At 36.6% G+C, this 19468-nt stretch overlaps 1 protein-coding gene across 2 annotated transcripts; it reads right to left on the bottom strand.

The window, feature by feature from the left end:
* Positions 1-12615: 12615 nt before the first annotated feature.
* LOC100819858 (mitochondrial import receptor subunit TOM20-like) lies at positions 12616-17045 on the bottom strand. 2 transcript variants are annotated; one of them, XM_041015242.1, is made up of 7 exons: positions 16778-17045; positions 16360-16438; positions 15719-15888; positions 15568-15615; positions 15017-15079; positions 13608-13709; positions 12682-12910 (listed from the first exon to the last, which is right to left on the bottom strand). In XM_041015242.1, the coding sequence occupies exons 1-7, from the start codon at positions 16874-16876 to the stop codon at positions 12776-12778; spliced, it is 696 nt and encodes a 231-aa protein (XP_040871176.1). In that variant the 5' UTR covers positions 16877-17045; the 3' UTR covers positions 12682-12775.
* Between the last annotated feature and the right edge of the window lie 2423 nt (positions 17046-19468).

The raw sequence follows: 19468 nt of genomic DNA, 5'->3' as shown, positions 1-19468 counted from the left end.
AATCATGAAATAATAAAATTAAAATTATGAAATTCATTTTAAAAATTTAATTTAATTTTTAAATGCTTACCTTTTGAATTTACTATTTTTTATTAATTATTATATTTTTTTAATTAAAATATAATTAATAACTCAATATATGATTTTTTTAAAAATATATAAATAATTAAAAAAAGAGTTTATATTAGCATTGGTTATTTGAAAACCGATGTCGTTAACCACTTACAATATCGGTTTTCAAATAACCGATGTTAAAATCACACTAAATTCAGTTTTAACATCGGTTATTTGAAAACCGATGTTGTAAGTGCTTGACGACATCGATTTTCAAGTAACCGATGTTAATAGGGCGATGTTACAAATCATTTTTTTAGTAATGATTGAACAGTTAGCATGGTGCGAATTTTCTTTTAGCCGTAGGATCTAGAGGTAAATGTGGGGTTACAATAAGACTAGCCACACTAGATTTTTTTTTTAAAAAAAATGATACCCTCTCTTTGCCGTCACGCTCCTCCTCGTCGGCGTTTTAGGGGAAATCGTGTTGTAACCAAAGTTTTGGTTCAATGGAAACATCAACTACCTGAAGATGCAACTTGGAAATTTTTCGGACTTGAGGCAGAAGTTTCCTTACTATAATCCTTAAGGACAAGAATTCTTTTGGGTGGGAGGAATTGATACAAGCTTAGGAAGGTAGTTAGGAGCTGGCTGACGTGTCTAGAGTTAGTTATTTGATTCTGTTAGTTTTCCCCATTTGGCAAGTTGTTAGGCAGTTAGTGGGTAGAAGCTATAATTAGCAACTAGTGGTTAGAAAGCATTTTCAAGCCAGGATTTGTAATCATCTTCCTTCTTGTAATTCTTTTATTTGATTTCCTATTTTTGCTATATCAATTGGTATCATCGAGCCTATTTTTTCCTTGGTGATCATGCAATGGCAGAGAACACGCGCAATCAAGCTTCCCTTCGTGAAATGGAAGAACGTCTCAGCAGCAAAATGGAATCGAGATTTGTCGAGCTCGCTGCTTCCATGCAACAAACAATACATGGAATGTTTCAACAGAGACAACAAGATTCTCCAACAACAAGCAATCCACCTAGAGGTGAGAGATCTAGCCCTTATTCTTGTAGCACTCGATTGGCTAGGTTGGACTTTCCAAGATTCAATGGTGAAGGAATAAAACAGTGGCTGATCCAATGTGAAACTTTTTTTTCTGTTGATAATACACCTGATGAATTCAAAGTACGTTTAACAGTTTTTCATTTTGAAGGGAAAGCACTTCAGTGGCATAGTGCTTACATAAAATCTGTAGGATTGGAGAATTTACCCTCTTGGAATGAATATCAGATCTTGTTACTTGATCGTTTTGGAGATGTTTGTGAAGATCCTATGGTGGATTTAATGAAACTTAGGCAGACAGGATCCATCATAGAGTATCATGAGGAGTTTGACTCAATTATATCAAGAGTAGATCTTTCTGATGAGCATCAACTTAGCTGCTTTTTAGGAGGATTAAAACAAGAGGTTCAGATGATTGTTCGAATGTTTCATCCAAATTATGTTCGAAGGGCTTATTCCCTTGCAAATATGTATGAATCTTCCTTCTCCAATACACAAGCCAAACCATTTGTCAAGAACCAAAAATCTTCCTTTGTTCCTAAACCACCCCTTCTTCCAAACCCTCCTAGATCAGCCAATCCCTTAACCATCAATCCCTCTACTAAACCACAAACACCTAAGCACCTAACTCCTGCCTACATGACTGAAAGAAGATCAAAGGGCCTATGCTACTTTTGTGATGAGCCATTTACACCTAAACATGGCCTTACACATAAGAGATTTTAGATCCATGTGTTGGAAGTTGAAGATGAAAAGGAGGGCTTTGGATCTCAAGAAATTGATGCTAATGTGGTTAGTGAACATGATTTAGAACCTTTAATTTTTGTGAATGCATTAACTGGAGTAGCTAATTTGCGAACTATGAGAGTCACTGGTTATTGTGGGAAGAAACCTCTCCATATTTTAATTGATAGTGGAAGCACTCATAACTTTTTCGACTTACACATAGCTCAGAAGATGGGCTGTCAAACAGAAGCTATGGACACAGTATATGTCACTGTAGCATATGGAAATAAAGTCCAGATTTCTTCTAAGGTTCCAAAATTTTCTTGGTCAATTCAAAATACCAACTTTACTTCTAATATGATGTAGTTACCTCTTGGTTGTTGTGATTTAGTATTAGGAATTGAATGGCTAGTAACATTACGGGACATCACATGGAATTTCAACAAATTGACAATGAAATTTTTTGTTCATGGAAAAAGACATGTCCTGAGAGGAGCTACCCCTACAAATCCGGCCACTGCTAGAAAACATCTTCATAAAACCATCTCTTTTGGTGTTCACCTCTCCATGATTAGTTTGCAATCTAAAGCTGAAGACTCCCTGCTCCATTCTTTGACTACTCATGCTAATCAATAGGTACTGCCACTTGATATTAATAGCTTGTTACTCGAATTTACAGATGTTTTTCAGGAGCCATCTGGTCTTCCTCCTTGCTGAATTGGCCACGATCACAAGATTCCTTTAACGCAAGGAGCTAACCCTGTCAACAAGAGGCCCTATAGGTATACTAAACAACAAAAAGATATTATTGATGGCTTGATTCAGGACTATTTGAAGTCAAGAATTATACAAAATAGTGATAGCCCTTATGCAAGTCCAATAGTGTTGGTGGGAAAGAAAGATGGGGCCTGGAGACTTTGTGTTGATTATAGGGATCTTAATAAGGCAACTGTTAAGAACAAGTTCCCTATACCATTAGTAGAAGACCTTCTGGATGATTTGTATCAATCAACCATTTTTTCCAAAATTGACCTAAGAGCTAGTTACAATCAAGTTTGAATGGATGCATCTGATGTTCATAAAACTGCCTTTAGAACTTATGGGGGCTACTTTGAATACTTGGTGATGCCCTTTGGGCTTACCAATGCTCCTGCCACATTTCAGGGACTGATGAATTTAGTTTTTCAGCATTACTTAAGAAGGTTATTACTTGTTTTCTTTGATGATATACTCATGTACAACAGAAGTATGGAGGACCACCTTTCTCATCTTCATCAAGTTCTTCTTACTATGAGAACTCACAGTTTGTATGCTAAGAAATCCAAATTCTACTTTGATGTTGACAAGGTGGAATATTTGGGCCATTTTATAACTAAAGAAGGAGTTTCCACTGATCCTTCTAAAATTGCAGTAGTACAAGATTGGCCCCTATCACAAAACTTGAAGCAATTGAGGAATTTCTTGGGTCTTCCAGGTTATTACAGAAGGTTTATAAGTCTATAGGGTGCAATTGCAAAACCCTTGACTAATGTGTTAAAAAAGGACAATTTTAGTTGGTTTTCTACAGCAAAAGAAGCATTTCAGGAATTGAAGCAAAGGTTAGTAACAACACCAGTTTTGGCCCTATCAGACACCCAATTGAGACAGGATATTCTCACTTGGATTCATGCTTCAACTTGTGGTGGCCATTCAGGTAGAGATGCTACCTTGCAAAAGATGAAAAATTTGGTTTATTGGAGAGGCATGTCCAAGGCTGTCAAATTTTTTGTGTATCAATGTGCCACTTGCCAAAGGACTAAATATGACACTGCTGCATCTCCAGGACTGCTTCAACCCTTACCTATTCCTGAGTGTGGCACCCTCTACCCTTACAATTATAACTAACTAATTAAATAAATCATACAAAATTTATTTAAAAGATTATAAACACATAATAATAAAAGAAGAAAAAAAATGCAAAATTAATTAATAATTTTTCTTTTTAAACACATTTAATTTAAATCAATTCAAAAGGGTAAAGGTTCACATCCACTTAGTGAAAACATAATAAAATGTTTCTTTTTTAATAAAAGGTAAGATTATCCCGGCTCAAAACAAGGTCGTCCACTCTAAATAAATAATAAAAAGAAACTAAAGTAGAAAAGTATAACGCAATTATATCATTCAGGAAATCATAATCCCTATCACAGACTAAGTCTCTCCATCTCTAGCATGTGACTCATTATATGAAGGAAGGCTCACCTGAAACAAAGTGGCAATCAGCCCAAACACAAAGACACACCGGGAGTGAGTTATCACATTCGTATATAATAAAACATTAGAGCATGTGAAACATATAATACTTAAAGCTGAATTTATATAAATAACATTACTGCACAAAATCGCACACATTATTCACACTCATTCAAGTTTACACACTCCATAAAATAACATCAACCACAATTGTTAACTCAATGAAATTCAAACACAAGCGTTATGCAACAATTATACTAAGACTCAAGCCTATATGCAATGTGGTACCATGTCAGTGAAAAACAATACTGGGCGCTTAGGAGTACATGACAAAGCACACCACACAATGGGTATACTCGGTCACTCTCACTAAGTAACATCATAAGGTGACCAGTCAGGGTTACTCTGTTTTGCGAGAATGCCCCAACCACATGGGATCAACATGGGCTTAAAGGAGCACTCAAACCGAGTATCTTTACCCCCAAGGCCTAGACTCCGAAGAATCTGTTTGGGCCTCACCTTCCTGATTCAGGTCCAACCCCTAAAATATTTTTTTTATTTGCACGCAGACACTGTTTATGAGTTATATAATACCCACGACCTCACTCTTATATTTCAAACATATTTAACAAATTATGCTATAGTTTAACCCTTCAGGATCCTAACTAGGAATCCTACAATTTCCTTTAACACTGCGCATAAAAGTTCTCTCAAGGTAAACACTGGTCGGGTTACTGTATAACTCATAACTCACATGACAAGTAATATCACTACAAATATCAATCACACACTCATTCACAACCATATTTCATGTCTACAGTTTAACATTTCACACTCTAACTAATTACAAAATATACTCGACAATTAAATAACAATGTATCATAATAATAATAACATACAATATTTAACTTCAAGGCTTATAAACAAATAACTATAAAATACATGTAAAATATATATATAAGTATATTATATTCAAAATATATATATATATATAACAAAATATATATTAACGTAAACGTAAACGTACATATTATATATAACATATAAAAAGTATTAAATATATATTAATATAAAATAATCACAATAATATCAAATATATCATTAAGTAAATACAAATTATATATAACAATAAAATATATACTCGTATTGATTTCTATGAACAACATGTATACCTATATTTTAAATATATTTCAACTAAGTTGCCAACATCAAGAAAATGCCTAATTACAATGTGAATACAACTTTAGTTCATTTCTTTAAATGATTTTAGCCAATTCTATTATCCAACAATCCCTACACCTATGAATTTCATGACGAGAAATCACCCACGTGAAATAAAATATAAAGTTTGTAAAAAAAAATAGTATCAATATATATGTACACATATACACTGCGGTGTGAAAAAAATAATTATCTGGACACAATATACATTAGCACATGAACAAGATTGAAAGGCCAACATATCTGGTATAAACAAAATCACCACCACACAATTTTTATGCTAATTATAAAGAATTCTAATTCCTAAGGTAGACACCTAACACAGGAACACATCAATCCTACAACAAACTCGCAACAGAACACATCAATTCTACAACAAACTCGTAACAGAACACATCAATTCTACAACAAACTCGCAACACAACACCAATTGGTTCATCAAACGCACTCAATCCGCGATTAAACATGAAAACATAATTAAATTCATAAACACCCCAAAATAACCCAAAATTGATCCTCTAGGGATCCCTACACATGTTCATTCTAATCCCCAAGTGTGAGTAACTCATCCCTTACCTCGATGTAGTCGCTTAAATGTTCTTTGTTAGCAATGGTGGCGTCTCTGGTGCTCTCTAGAGCTCCTCCTCTGGTTGCTCTGTTAGGGTTCTTGTGCGTCAGAAAAGAAAAAGGGACATAAGTGTTTTGTAATAGCTGCTCTAGGTTAACATTTGGTTTATATAGTGGAGATTTATGACCTAATTATATAATTTTTTTTACTTATTTATTTATTTATTTATTAACTTATTACTGTATTATTTATTTATTAACAGTTACGGCTGTTACAATTCCACCCCCCTAAAAAAAAAGTTTCGTCCTCGAAACTTACCAGTATCGAATAAGGTAGGATATGCATCACGCATCTGACCCTCTAGTTCCCAGGTGGCATCCTCGCCCGAAGCACTTCCCCATACTTCTTTGACCAAGGGAATCTCTTTCCCCCTTAGCTGCTTAACCATACGATCGTCGATCCTCAGTGGTTGTGTTTCATATGTCAAGTTCTCTTTCACTTGGACATTGTCCAATTCGATCACGTGCGACAGATCATGGACATATTTTCTGAGCTGAGAGATATGGAAGACACTATGGAGATTTGAGAGAGATGGTGCAAAGCCACCTGATACGCAACTAGGCCGACACGCTTTAGGATTTCAAAGGGACCAATGAATCTAGGTGTGAGCTTACGGGACTTCAACGCCCTACCAACCCCAGTCCACGGAGTGACTCTCAGAAATACATGATCACCTATAGCAAATTCAAGATCCTTTCTTCTCTTATCATAGTAGCTCTTCTGCCTACTTTGGGCTGCTCTCATCCTTTCTTGGATCAACTTGACCATTTTTGTGGTCTGCTGAACTACCTCAGGTCCTAAGGCAATGCTCTCACTAGAATCTACCCAACATAGAGGTGTCCTACATCTTCTACCATACAATGCCTCGTAAGGCACCATACCTATACTGGAGTGAAAACTATTGTTGTAGGTAAACTCTATCAAGGGTAAGAAACTATCCCAACTACCCCTCTGCTCTAACACACAGGCTCTCAAGAGGTCCTCTAAGGATTGGATGGTGCGCTCGGTTTGACCGTCAGTCTGTGGGTGGTAAGCAGAACTCAACCTAAGCTTGGTCCCCAAGGCTTTATGAAGACTCTCCCAAAATCTAGAGGTAAATCTAGGATCTCTATCAGAAACTATGCTAGAAGGAACACCGTGTAGTCTAACTATTTCACTGACGTACAAGCTAGTCAACCTCTCTAAAGAATATCTGATGTTTATTGGGATGAAGTGAGCAGATTTGGTCAACCTGTCTACAATAACCCAAATGGAATCTAAACCTTTGGGGTTCTAGGTAACCCCACCACGAAATCCATGGAGATGCTATCCCACTTCCACTCAGGTATCTCTAAAGGTTGCAACTTCCCTGAAGGCTTCTGATGTTCTATTTTAGCTTTCTGACACACTAGGCATGCAAGGACAAACTCATAAACTTCTTTCTTCATACTCGGCCACCAAAACATCTGCCTAAGGTCCTGGTACATCTTAGTCGCTCCCGGGTGGATACTCAGACTACTTCTATGGCCCTCTTCCAAGATCGTTCTCCTAAGCTTGGGTACACTAGGCACACACACCCTATCCTGAAACCTCAAGACTCCATCAGTTCCCACTCTAAAACTACTCTTTCTCCCTGCGACTATGGACTCTAAGTGAGCTGACAAGAATGGTCAGACTTCTGACCCTCATGGATCTCGCTTAAGAGTTCGCTGGTGACTCTCAACATACCCAACTTAATGCTACTAGAGGTGATCTCACATGCCAAACTCATGTCTCTAAACTGCTCTAAGAGATCCAACTCTCTAACCATCAAAGCAGACATTTGAAGGGATTTTCTACTTAAGGCATCAGCTACTACATTGGCTTTACCTGGGTGATAGCTAAGTTCAAAATCGTAATCCTTAAGGAACTCTAACCATCTCCTCTGCCTCATGTTAAGCTCTTTTTGATCAAACAAATATCTAAGGCTCTTATGATCACTAAACACCTCAAATTTAGATCCATAAAGGTAATGCCTCCAAAGGTTAAGAGCAAAAACTACGGCTGTTAACTCAAGATCGTGTGTGGATAATTCCTTTCATGTATCTTAAGCTGTCGAGAAGCATAGGCCACTACCTGTCCCTGTTGCATAAGCACTCCACCCAAACCCATCTTGGACGCATCACAATACACCACAAAAGATTCACTCGGGTTAGGTAACACTAAAACTGGTGCAGTGGTCAACCTTTCCTTAAGGGTACGGAAACTACTCTCACATTGGGCATCCCACACAAAAACTTGACCCTTACGAGTAAGCTTAGTCAAAGGTAAGGCTAGCTTAGAAAAACCCTCTATGAATCTACGGTGGTATCCTGCTAAGCCAAGAAAGCTCCTAATCTCAAACACTGACTTAGGACTCTCCCAACTCATCACCGCCTCTACCTTGGAAGGATTTACTGCTATCCCTCCCTTAGATATAACGTGCCCTAAGAAGCTCACCTCCTCTAGCCAAAAATCACACTTGGACAACTTAGCATACAGTCTATTGTCTTTGAGGGTTTGCAACACAACTCTCAGATGCTCCTCATGTTCCTCTCTAGTCTTAGAATACACCAAGATATCATCTATGAAGACCACTACAAAACTATCTAGGTAGGGGTGAAAGATCCTATTCATATAATCCATGAACACACCAGGGGCGTTGGTCACACCAAAAGGCATAACCAAGTACTCATAATGACCGTAACGGGTCCTAAAGGCAGTCTTCGAAACATCTTCAGGCTTTACTCTAATCTGGTGGTAACCTGACCTAAGATCTATCTTACTGAACACACAAGCCCCTACTAATTGGTCCATCAGGTCATCTATCCTAGGCAAAGGGTACCTATTCTTAATCGTTACCTTATTTAACTGACAATAATCTACACATAGCCTCATAGTCCCATCCTTCTTCTTAACTAACAACATCGGTGCTCCCCAGGGTGACACACTAGGCCTCACAAATTGTTTCTCTAAAAGTTCCTCTAACTGTTTCTTAAGCTCACTCAACTCCACAGGGGACATCCTATAAGGTGCTATGGATATGGGTCCAGTACCGAGCACTAGGTCTATAGAGAACTCAACCTCTCTCTCTCTAAACGTGGGCGAGTGTTCTCCCACCAGTACTCCGCCTCAGCTGCTAGCATGTGAGTAGCAAACAACACCTTCTGATGGTCCTGACACTCCATCACCCGGAAGATCTTCTCAATCTCCCTCAGCCAAGCCTCAGCACCCTCAGGATCATAACCCCCTTTGAAAGTAGGTGGGTTGTTCCTCTGAAAGCGATCTAACCCATGGTACACAGTTGCTCCTCCACCGCCTCCCTGATTGGCCATAACTTGCGCCAAGTTGTTCAAGGCCTCGGTAAGAAGTCGTTCTCGCTCATTTCTCGCAGCCATTACTTCCTATGCCACGCAAGAAACAAAACTTTGAAAAAAAAATATACCAACACAATAGAGTACACCTCTAATGAAACAAAACAAATACAACACATCAGAGTACACAAGGAAACACAAAAAGCTCATAACACACATGGCCGAAAGGTTCAACCTGGCTCTGATACCACTAAATGTGACACCCTCTACCCTTACAATTATAACTAACTAATTAAATAAATCATACAAAATTTATTTAAAAGATTATAAACACATAATAATAAAAGAAGAAAAAAATGCAAAATTAATTAATAATTTTTCTTTTTAAACACATTTAATTTAAATCAATTCAAAAGGGTAAAGGTTCACATCCACTTAGTGAAAACATAATAGAATATATTTTTTTTAATAAAAGGTAAGATTATCCCGGCTCAAAACAAGGTCCAAACACAAACACACACCGGGAATGAGTTATCACATTCTTATATAATAAAACATTAGAGCATGTGAAACATATAATACTTAAAGCTGAATTTATATAAATAACATTACTGCACAAAATCACACACATTATTCATACCCATTCAAGTTTACACACTCCATAAAATAACATCAGCCACAATTCTACAACAAACTCGCAACAGAACACATCAATTCTACAACAAACTCGTAACAGAACACATCAATTCTACAACAAACTTGCAACACAACACCAATTGGTTCATCAAACACACTCAATCCGCGATTAAACATGAAAACATAATTAAATTCATAAACACCCCAAAATAACCCAAAAATTGATCCTCTAGGGATCTCTACACATGTTCATTCTAATCCCCAAGCGTGAGTAACTCATCCCTTACCTCGACGTAGTCGCTTAAATGTTCTCTGTTAGCAATGGTGGCGTCTCTGGTGCTCTCTGGTTGCTCTGTTAGGGTTCTTGTGCGTCAGAAAAGAGAAAGGGACAAAAGTGTTTTGTAAAAGCTGTTCTAGGTTAACATTTGGTTTATATAGTGGAGATTTATGACCTAATTATATTTTTTTACTTATTTATTTATTTATTTATTAACTTATTACTGTATTATTTATTTATTAACAGTTACGGCTGTTACACTGAGCATGTATGGCAACACATCACCATGGACTTCATTGAAGGTCTCCGTCTTTCTTTTGTTAAACAAGTCATTTTTGCAATGGTAGATAGGCTTAGTAAGGCAGCTCATTTCATGGCCTTATCACATCCTTATACTGCTGCTGATGTGGCCCAATGCTTCCTTGATCATGTCTTTAAATTGCATGGTTTTCCTGAAACCATTACCAGTGATAGGGATCCTGTTTTTGTTAGCCACTTTTGGAAGGAATTTATGTCCTTACAAGGGATTCAAGTACAGCTTTCTACAGCCTATCACCCACAAACTGATGGTCAATTAGAAGTGGTGAATAGATGCCTTGAAACATATCTCAGGTGCATGTGTAGTGACTCTCCAGCACATGGTCCAAGTGGTTGCCTCTTGCTGAATGGTGGTACAATTCCACTTACCACAGCACTATTAAAGCAAGTCCCTATGAGATTGTGTATGGCCAAGCTCCTCTTGTTGATTTACCTTATCTCCTAAGTGAATTGAAGATTGCTTTGGTTAATAGGAGTTTGCAGAAACGTGATGAAATGTTAAAGTTACTTAAATTCCACATGAAAAGGACCCAGGACAGAATGAAGCAACTTGTAGATAAGGGCAGATCTGATAGGAGTTTTCATATTGGTGACTTGGTTTATGTAAAATTACATGCTTATCACCAAGTTTCAGTGCAAGCCATATCCAATGTAAAGTTGGCCCCTAAGTACTATGGTTCATTTCTAATGGAAGACAAGATTGGTGTTGTTGCATACAAGCTTTAATTGCCTCCTGGATCTATGATTCACAATGTCTTTCATGTTTCTCAGTTGAAGAAGTTTACTGGTACTGCCACTTCTGGGAACTTTAGTCCTTCACCTTTATTGGATACCTCTCAAAAGGAACCTGAAGCTATCACTGACAGAATGACAGTCAAGAGGAGAAATCGTGTTGTAACCAAAGTTTTGGTTCAATGAAAACATCAACTACCTGAAGATGCAACTTGAAAATTTTTCTGACTTGAGGCAAAAGTTTCCTCACTTTAATCCTTGAGGACAAGAATTCTTTTGGGTGGAAGGAATTGATACAAGCTTAGGAAGGTAGTTAGGAGCTAACTGACATGTCCAAAGTTAGTTATTTGATTCTGTTAGTTTTCCCCATTTGGCAAGTTGTTAGGCAATTAGTGGGTAGAAGCTATAATTAGCAACTGGTGGTTAGGAAGCATTTTCAAGCCAGAATTTATAATCATCTTCCTTCTTGTAATTTCTTTCCCTAATAATGAAAAACATGACTTCCATGCTCATCTTAATTCATTCATTTCATTGAGTTTCCTTGTTTGTTCAAGAACTTCAAATTCTTTTATTTGATTCATAGTTGGGATTAAAAAAAATCATTTTTTGTTGATGGATAGTGTTTTTCGATTTGGGTGAGTAGAAGAATGAAGATGGAGCGATGAAGGAGGGAGGAGGGGACAGATGAGGAAAAATAAGGGTGTTCCCGGAAAGAGAAAAAAAAAAAAGAAAATTAAAAATTTTAAGTCATTTATTCAATTTATTTTTTACTATATTCTAGCGTAATATTCCCATCGTAGTCCATCACTTATTTTAGCCACTAATTTTAAATGGTCCATATCTAAGGGACCATATTTGTTTCCCATCCTGCAATCCTTCCAAAATACTGTCCCACCGTGAATACCCCTGGGGGGATGACGCACGCTAGCCAGCGTCGCCATTCACGAGGTTTGGGAAGACAAAGCAAAATCAAACCAGGAACTTCAATTCTTTAAGACCATTTAGTATCCATCTCAATTTATGTCCCAAAAAGGGGCATGTTAAAATATTTAACCCGAATTATTCTAATCAAAGAACATTATGGTCTCCATTAAAACTTAAGAGCCTTTTTTATCAGAAAAACTTAAGATCCCATTTTTTAAAAAAGTTGAATAAAACTAATTTTGAATATTCACCAAACAGTCACTAATTCATCCTAGCAACGGTGTCTAATACCAATGACTTAATGCAACTACTTACAATGCTTCTATGCAACCACCCAGCAACTGTCCTCCAAAAAAGAGCTCAATTAAGTTGAGCCATCAATGAAAAACCGAAACCTTGCAGCAAAATTCTTATTATATTCAATACTTGCCTGATGGCAAATGGCAATGATTTCGATTTTGCAAATACTAGCAAAGATCTAAGCCGGACATTTTAACTGCTCAACCCACGGTAAGATAAAATTTCGCATGATGGATAAGATAAGCCCCATGACAACCATTACTACTGTCAAAAAAAACTAAATAAACGGCACTGCCCGAAATCAAATATCATTCTCAATAATCAATAATGTATGAGATAAAATCAAATGGCTCCACTTATCGAGGAGGTGGAGGGGGAGGTGGTGGCAGGTTCGATTTTGCAAATCCCACCCATGCAACAATGCCGACTGCCAGAATTATCCATCCAAATATGTCATACTTCAGATCACTGCTCTTCTTTTTCTTCTGAGTCTGAAAAATAACCAAACAAATTAGGTGATAAATGAACACAACTCAAATACGAAGATCAGACGCTATCTGCCTTCAATGCGATTTTTGTAGCACAAGGCGTGCTTAACCAAAATACAGATATAAATAACTAGCAGTGCAAGAGCCAAGTCTAACCCAAAATATACAAATAGCACTTATATCAAGACCAGTTGAAAGATTAGTTCTCTATTTTTTTATCAAAAAAATAAAATACATATAGTATTCTCTTCAAAGAAAAAATCCACCGACATTAATCCAATCTATCTCAGCCTGTATACACTTAGATAATTAAGATGCATACAAAGTCAATTAAGTGCTGTGATGATAGAAAGTATGAGCCCATCCTATAAAATTTGTGCCCCGCATACCTTAGTCACCTAGTTCCTACTCACTACAAAAAAACAAAATTATCATACAAAAATTAACATTTAAGACCATTAATTGTCAACGAAATGACACCATACATTCCAGTCAACAAACTCCTTTATTTCTCACTGCATCAACACTCCTTGAATGTGTCCTCAGTCAGAGAACATTGCATATATGGAAGAAATTTTAAATTTAAAATTATTAAATCTCAGAAAAATCATGAGAAAAATATACAAACAAATTAGCTACAAAAGCCTGATACAGAATAATCACAGGGTAAAGACAGGCAACAAAATCTTTTAAGTATTACATTTGTCGAAGCAGAAGTAGAAGATCCAGCTGTTGCTGCTGCCTGCTGCTGCTGCTGCTGACCAAATCCATGCTTATGGATTTCTACATGCAGCTCAGGAGCCTGAAAAATGACATTAGTAATTGAATGACCCAGTAGCCAATCTGAGAACAAGTTGCTGAACATTTTCCTTTTAATGAAGAAACAAAGATTATTCTAGCAACAAAGAGAACATAAAAGGAAAGGGAAAGGTGGGGGATAAGGTACCATAGAAAAACACAGGACAGAAAATACAAAGCAATATTAAAAAAAGGAACAGATCAGGTTTAAAGAATAGCCTAATTCCTCTGAAACCAACAAACCCAACTTCTTGACCCATAGCAAAACCACAAACAGAAACCAGTTGACTAGCAGCATGATCATGGTTATCAATCCTTTGTGAATGGAAAGCCCTTTTGTGAAGAGGAAACCTTTGGGGGAGAGATCTCCCTTCTATTTTCCATTCCTTACACTAATTTAATAAAATCTTTCTTTTCTTTCCCATTTTTACTTAGTTCCTAACAACTCTCCTCACAACTAGATTTGTAGATGTGTTCTTTCTCCTTTAATTTCTACATCATCTTCCTCTTCATCTTGTACAATTCCCTTTTAGAACTAGCAGTGACTTTCTTCAATCTTGGTTGCTGCCAAGTGTAGGTTGAAGGCTCACCAGCACCAACTCCACATGTTAAATCATCATAATCAGAAAGTGACATTGGCCACAAAATGTCCCAGGAAGAAGTGAAGAAAAGAGAAAAAACAAAGGAAGAAAGAAGTATATGAGGGAGTGGCTGGTCTGAGTTCTTCAAACCCTATTAAGTCTTACAGAAGAGACCAAAATGACCCAAAAATAAAAATCTGAAAATGGGAGGGAAGGATAAAAAAATTGGGGCATTTTGGGGCTTCTCAGAGTGAAATAGCGACTGCCATAACCATGAAGTGGCCTACTATTGGCTGCAATAGCATCCACAATTCACCATGACAGAGAAACACTCGGTTCCAACTCCTCTGTGACTTTTCCAAGCACTGTGATAGTGATTTTCTGATTGATAACTATGAACACCGTATTAAAATTTCAGTAAGAAAATCTCAATCACTGATTCTGACCAAATTTATGCTTGTACATTTCTACATCTAGACATTAACATTTTATAGTCAAACATCACACTCCATAGTTAACAATCTGAAATATAAACTTCAAAATTAATGCTATTCATTATACAGAATAGTAGTCAACATATATTATACATTGTACTACACAGTCTATACATGCACAGCACATTAGCAAACTCAAAACACAGCAGTGGAGAGGAAGGAGGGGGTGGGGGCAAAAGAATAAGGTTACGTTTCTTAACACAAACAGATCAAAAGGTTTGACACATTCTCATCACCTTCATAAAAAACTTTGGGAAAAAAATAGTTGGCTCTTGAAATTGGGTTGCCAAGGACACAACCTGGATAAAAGATGCAACCTGTTGGTCCAAGATTCGTACACATCACAGAAAATGCAAATCTGGTGACTCTCCCAAAACAATTGTGTGATCTATAATGGCAGCTTTCTGAATTGGGATCAAATCACATGAATAGCATCAAGATTCATGCAAATCTGGTCAACATGGATTTATTCACAATCAACAAGTCAAGGCAGTCTCATACTTTCATGCATAAACACAGATATCAGAACCATTTTACAAATTACCACACCGTATTTGCAGGGCTCCTTACTCAGTGTTGTAAAAGCATTTAAAATCCATATATCTCACTTAGTTTTGTCAATCAAGACATGAAACAGATGAAAAAACCAATGACAACAAAACTGAACAAATTGTAACACCCATTTCTATATTCCATTGCAGCTTCCAAAAACAAAGTAGATGACAAATGAGTAATTTAGGCAATATGATAATGGTACAAAACTAATACACTACAATACAGAACATACCTTAGCAGCCACTTCCAATGATTTGCGGTAAAGTTCATTCGAAGGATCCTACATAAAACAAAACTATTCCATTACACTTTATTTCTACAAGTAAAACAATTCTCACAAAACATCACTTAGACTGTCATTAACACTGAACCAAAAAAAGTACCTCATCAACAGCTTGCTGAAAGTACTCAGCTGCCTTATCAAAATAAACCTTGGCCTCGTCCTGGTCTGGAATTAAAAATGCTTGTGAAGTGTGAGCATTTCCCAGGCACCAAAGAGTGTCATGCTTCTTGGGATTCACCGCAAGCGCCTCCTCTAGCTTTGAAACAGCCTCTGCAAATCCACAAAACACAAATGAAAATTCAAAATCATAAGCTCAGAAATACTCACTGCATCATTATATGGTCCATTCAAAAACCTGAAAAACGAAAATTAACTTGGTGATTTGATAATTTCAAGTTCAAACAAATTTAGGGCACATTTGTTACATATTATAAAAAAAAGTTTATGATTTATATATTTTTACATACAAAAACACAAGTTAAATCTGTTAACAATTAAAAAACAAAACAACTGATTTTATGAGAAACTATTCAAAATAGGTTTTGATTTTAATAGATTTTAGATTCTTTCCATCTTCTGATTATTTTGAAAAGCTGAAGCGATGGAAAACTTTTTAAAACGATATTTAATATAAAAAAGATGATATTTTATGGAAAAAAAACTGTGACAAACGGGCCCTTAATTAAACCAAAAAAAAAAACAGAGTAAAAAATTACCTAGGGCATAGTGAATAAGCAGTACCTTGGGTCATTTTCTTCGATTCAGGAAAACTCTGAAACTGAGACAACTCTAATAAAGCTCCACCCCATCTTGTTAAGTTCTGCAGAGATTAGGGAAAACAAACCAAATAATTATTTCAAAAATCGCAAAAACAGTCCATTTCCCAATCAAACAAGCAGCAAACAAATCATATGAAAATAAAACAAAAAGATTAGGAAAGAAAAACGATTTTTTTTCCTAAAATTGCAAAAAAAAATCCATTTCCCAATCTAGCAAGCAACCACCAATTTACATGAAAATAAAACAACAGATTAAATGCGATGAAAATCTAAAAAAAGCAATCATGAATCGATCCTTAGAGAAAACTTTTCGGAGTTCGAACGAAACGACGAATCTAAAAACAAAAAAATGAAATAAAAAGCGAAAAAAATAAACGAACATCAGCGTCGAGAGGGTTCTTCTCGTATTCGGCTTCTGCGGCCTTACGAGCGTGCTCGAAGAACAGGAGGCGATCGAACTCGCTCTGCTGCAAATCCATGGCGGTTTCAGAGCGAGAGATATTTTGGGGATTTTGTTTTCTTGCGCTTTTTAGGGTTTTGGGTTTTTGAAAGTCAATGAATCTCTGCACTTCCTCTTATGAAAGAGGATAGTGTGACTAGTACAGACCTACGTGGAGAGACGTGGTCGGAAAAGAAAAAGAGAAATTTCCGTCTGTTTTCTCGAATCACAATCAAACCTTATCTTTTCTCTAATTTTTAAATAAAAAATACTCAATTTTTTTTCTCATGTAAATTTTATTTTAGAAATAATTTTATTGGAATCACAATTAATATGTTTCTTGTGATTCTATTTTTTTAAAAAAAATCACTTTCAGCTTTTCAAAATATTTCAAAATTTAAAAATAAATAAAGCGTAATTAAAATTAGAAACTATATTGAATAACTCTTCATAAAACCAACTTCAATTTGTTTAGGCTCAAATTTAAAAGGAAATTTTCATGTATGATGGAACAATGATAATTTTGAAATAATTTTTTTATTGTACAGGACTCGTAAAATATATGAGGCATCCTACATGACACTCAGAGATATTTGTTAACCCTCCGCGTCATTCTTGTAATAGGAGTGTGGACGCTCAGCCACCTGGCATCCTTTATTTTGCGTGTCCCCCTCATGTTCTCTAGAAAAAGACACCTCTCAAAGTCGTGTGAAGTCCAAGAGTCCACTTCGGCTACATCCATAGGGCGATAAGCACTACCGAATGAGAATCACACACCCGACGTACAGGCAACACTACAAACAACTTAAGTCTCTTCCACATGCACCGTCCAGTAGGGCAGACTACCCGTTGACATCCTTTTATCAACCGAATTATGGAGGCAGACATACCCTTGGAGTCGAAACCACTCAACCTCGAGCGGTACAATGGGACAACAGATCCAGATGAGTACTGATCGAGGCCGTACCCGAATCAAATAAACATGAAAATACAGTAACTAGGAAATGATCCTAGGTCGTTTCCCAACGATCAGTGACAAACCAAATGTTCATAATATACTTGCAGTAACAGTAACGATTGGGGGGGGGGGGGTTTGTTTGTTTTGTGATTAAAGAGCATAACACGTAAACTGGAATACGAAACTACTAATATTAAAAACGGGTTGTTTCCTCTGATTCAGAAGCCATTCTCTTATCCTGGGTTATGGAGAATTCGTCCCTAACAGTCAACCACTTAATCCAACCCTATTTCAATTTACTAAGCGAAAATCAACTTAGGGTTTTTAATACGTGATTAGGCACCACATACACCAGTTAGCCCTTCGTCCATTAGGCATGAACGCAAGTTAGGCTTAGAGGCAATTAATCGAACACGAAGCGTGCACTGATTAATATTCACGAATTTGGGATAACTGGTGAAAGGAAAACTGCCAGGAAACCACATTACAAGCGAAACCTCAAAAAGAGTTGGGCTTCGTCCTCAAAAGGAAACAACACCAAAAAATCTAGCCTTCCATGGATTCAAACAGAAAACACAAATGAAACATGAAACAAAAACGTAAATGAACGAAACGTAAATGAAAGTAGAAGAAGAAGCAAGAACGAACTTGTAATTAGAAGCAGAAAACGGAAATTTGCATTAAGAACGAAAACAGTAGCCTTAGAACATCAAAACGTCAAAACCTAAAACAAAAGCTCTGAATAATGAAAATAACATCACAGAATGCCTTGCACGAATCCCAAGGCTGCTATTTAAAAAGAGTCACTCAAAGTCACTGGGCCCTATTAGAATACTCTGGCCCAAAATGAAATAAACACTGAACAACATAAAATAAAATTGCGAAATTTCCTAATTAGAAATTAACTAAGGTAAGCGTTGCTTTATTTGCCCTCTTCAAGTCCACAACCAAAATCCGGATTAAGCCCAATGTTTCATTAATTCCTGAAATTAGATTAAAAACATCAAATTAGCTAAATGGGCCCAAATAATAAAACTGCCTAATTAATTGACAATTAAGACCAATCAGTAATTAAAATGGTGCAAAAAGGGTTTAGAAAATAGAAGAAAATGATGGCACATCAAAACCCCCCATACTTAGCCTTTTGCACTCCTGGGCAAAATGAAACAAAGAACAAAATCCAAGGATATCAAAGAGAGACAAACGAAAACATTCACATATTTCTCAATGAACATCAAGGAATGAAAGTAATGGGTAACATCTAACATAAGGAGATCCGAAAAGTCAAGACATTCATAAAAATCATCCAAGCAACCCAATCATGGCAAAATAGTTAATCAGCTCAAGAATGAAAAGTGATAAAGCCTCACAAGATATACACTCTATCTCTCAAGTGTCTAGGCTACTATTTACCCTCAAAGCACCCAAGAAAACAAACACCACATAAACTTGGCAAGATTCTAAAATTGACAATCAACCCATAAACACAAGCACATGAGGATCAAAAGGTCTTTTAAGGTTGTAATGGGGCCAAGGACAAGGTATGGAAAAATATGGAATAAGTGGCTAAATCCCAAAGGAATAGAGGAGCAATGGGGAATAAGTGCATAATAAGAAAAAAAATAAGAAAATAAAAAGAAGTAAAGATAAAATTTAAACATAAAGAGTAGAACC

The sequence above is a fragment of the Glycine max genome, chromosome 5 (assembly GCF_000004515.6).
Source record: "Glycine max cultivar Williams 82 chromosome 5, Glycine_max_v4.0, whole genome shotgun sequence".
Taxonomy (NCBI): domain Eukaryota; kingdom Viridiplantae; phylum Streptophyta; class Magnoliopsida; order Fabales; family Fabaceae; genus Glycine; species Glycine max.
The sequence above is the reverse complement of the archived record's forward strand: the minus strand, read 5'-3'. Positions and strand labels throughout refer to the sequence as shown.

What these genes read in the sequence shown, in the direction of transcription:
- LOC100819858 (XM_041015242.1), bottom strand. Translation starts at nt 16,876, where the DNA reads ATGGATTTGCAGCAGAGCGAGTTCGATCGCCTCCTGTTCTTCGAGCAC. An exon ending in AGAACCCTCTCGACGCTGAT is followed by an intron (nt 16,439 to 16,777) that starts GTTCGTTTATTT and finishes TAATCTCTGCAG; the next exon opens with AACTTAACAAGATGGGGTGG. An exon ending in ATCGAAGAAAATGACCCAAG is followed by an intron (nt 15,889 to 16,359) that starts GTACTGCTTATT and finishes GTGGATTTGCAG; the next exon opens with AGGCTGTTTCAAAGCTAGAG.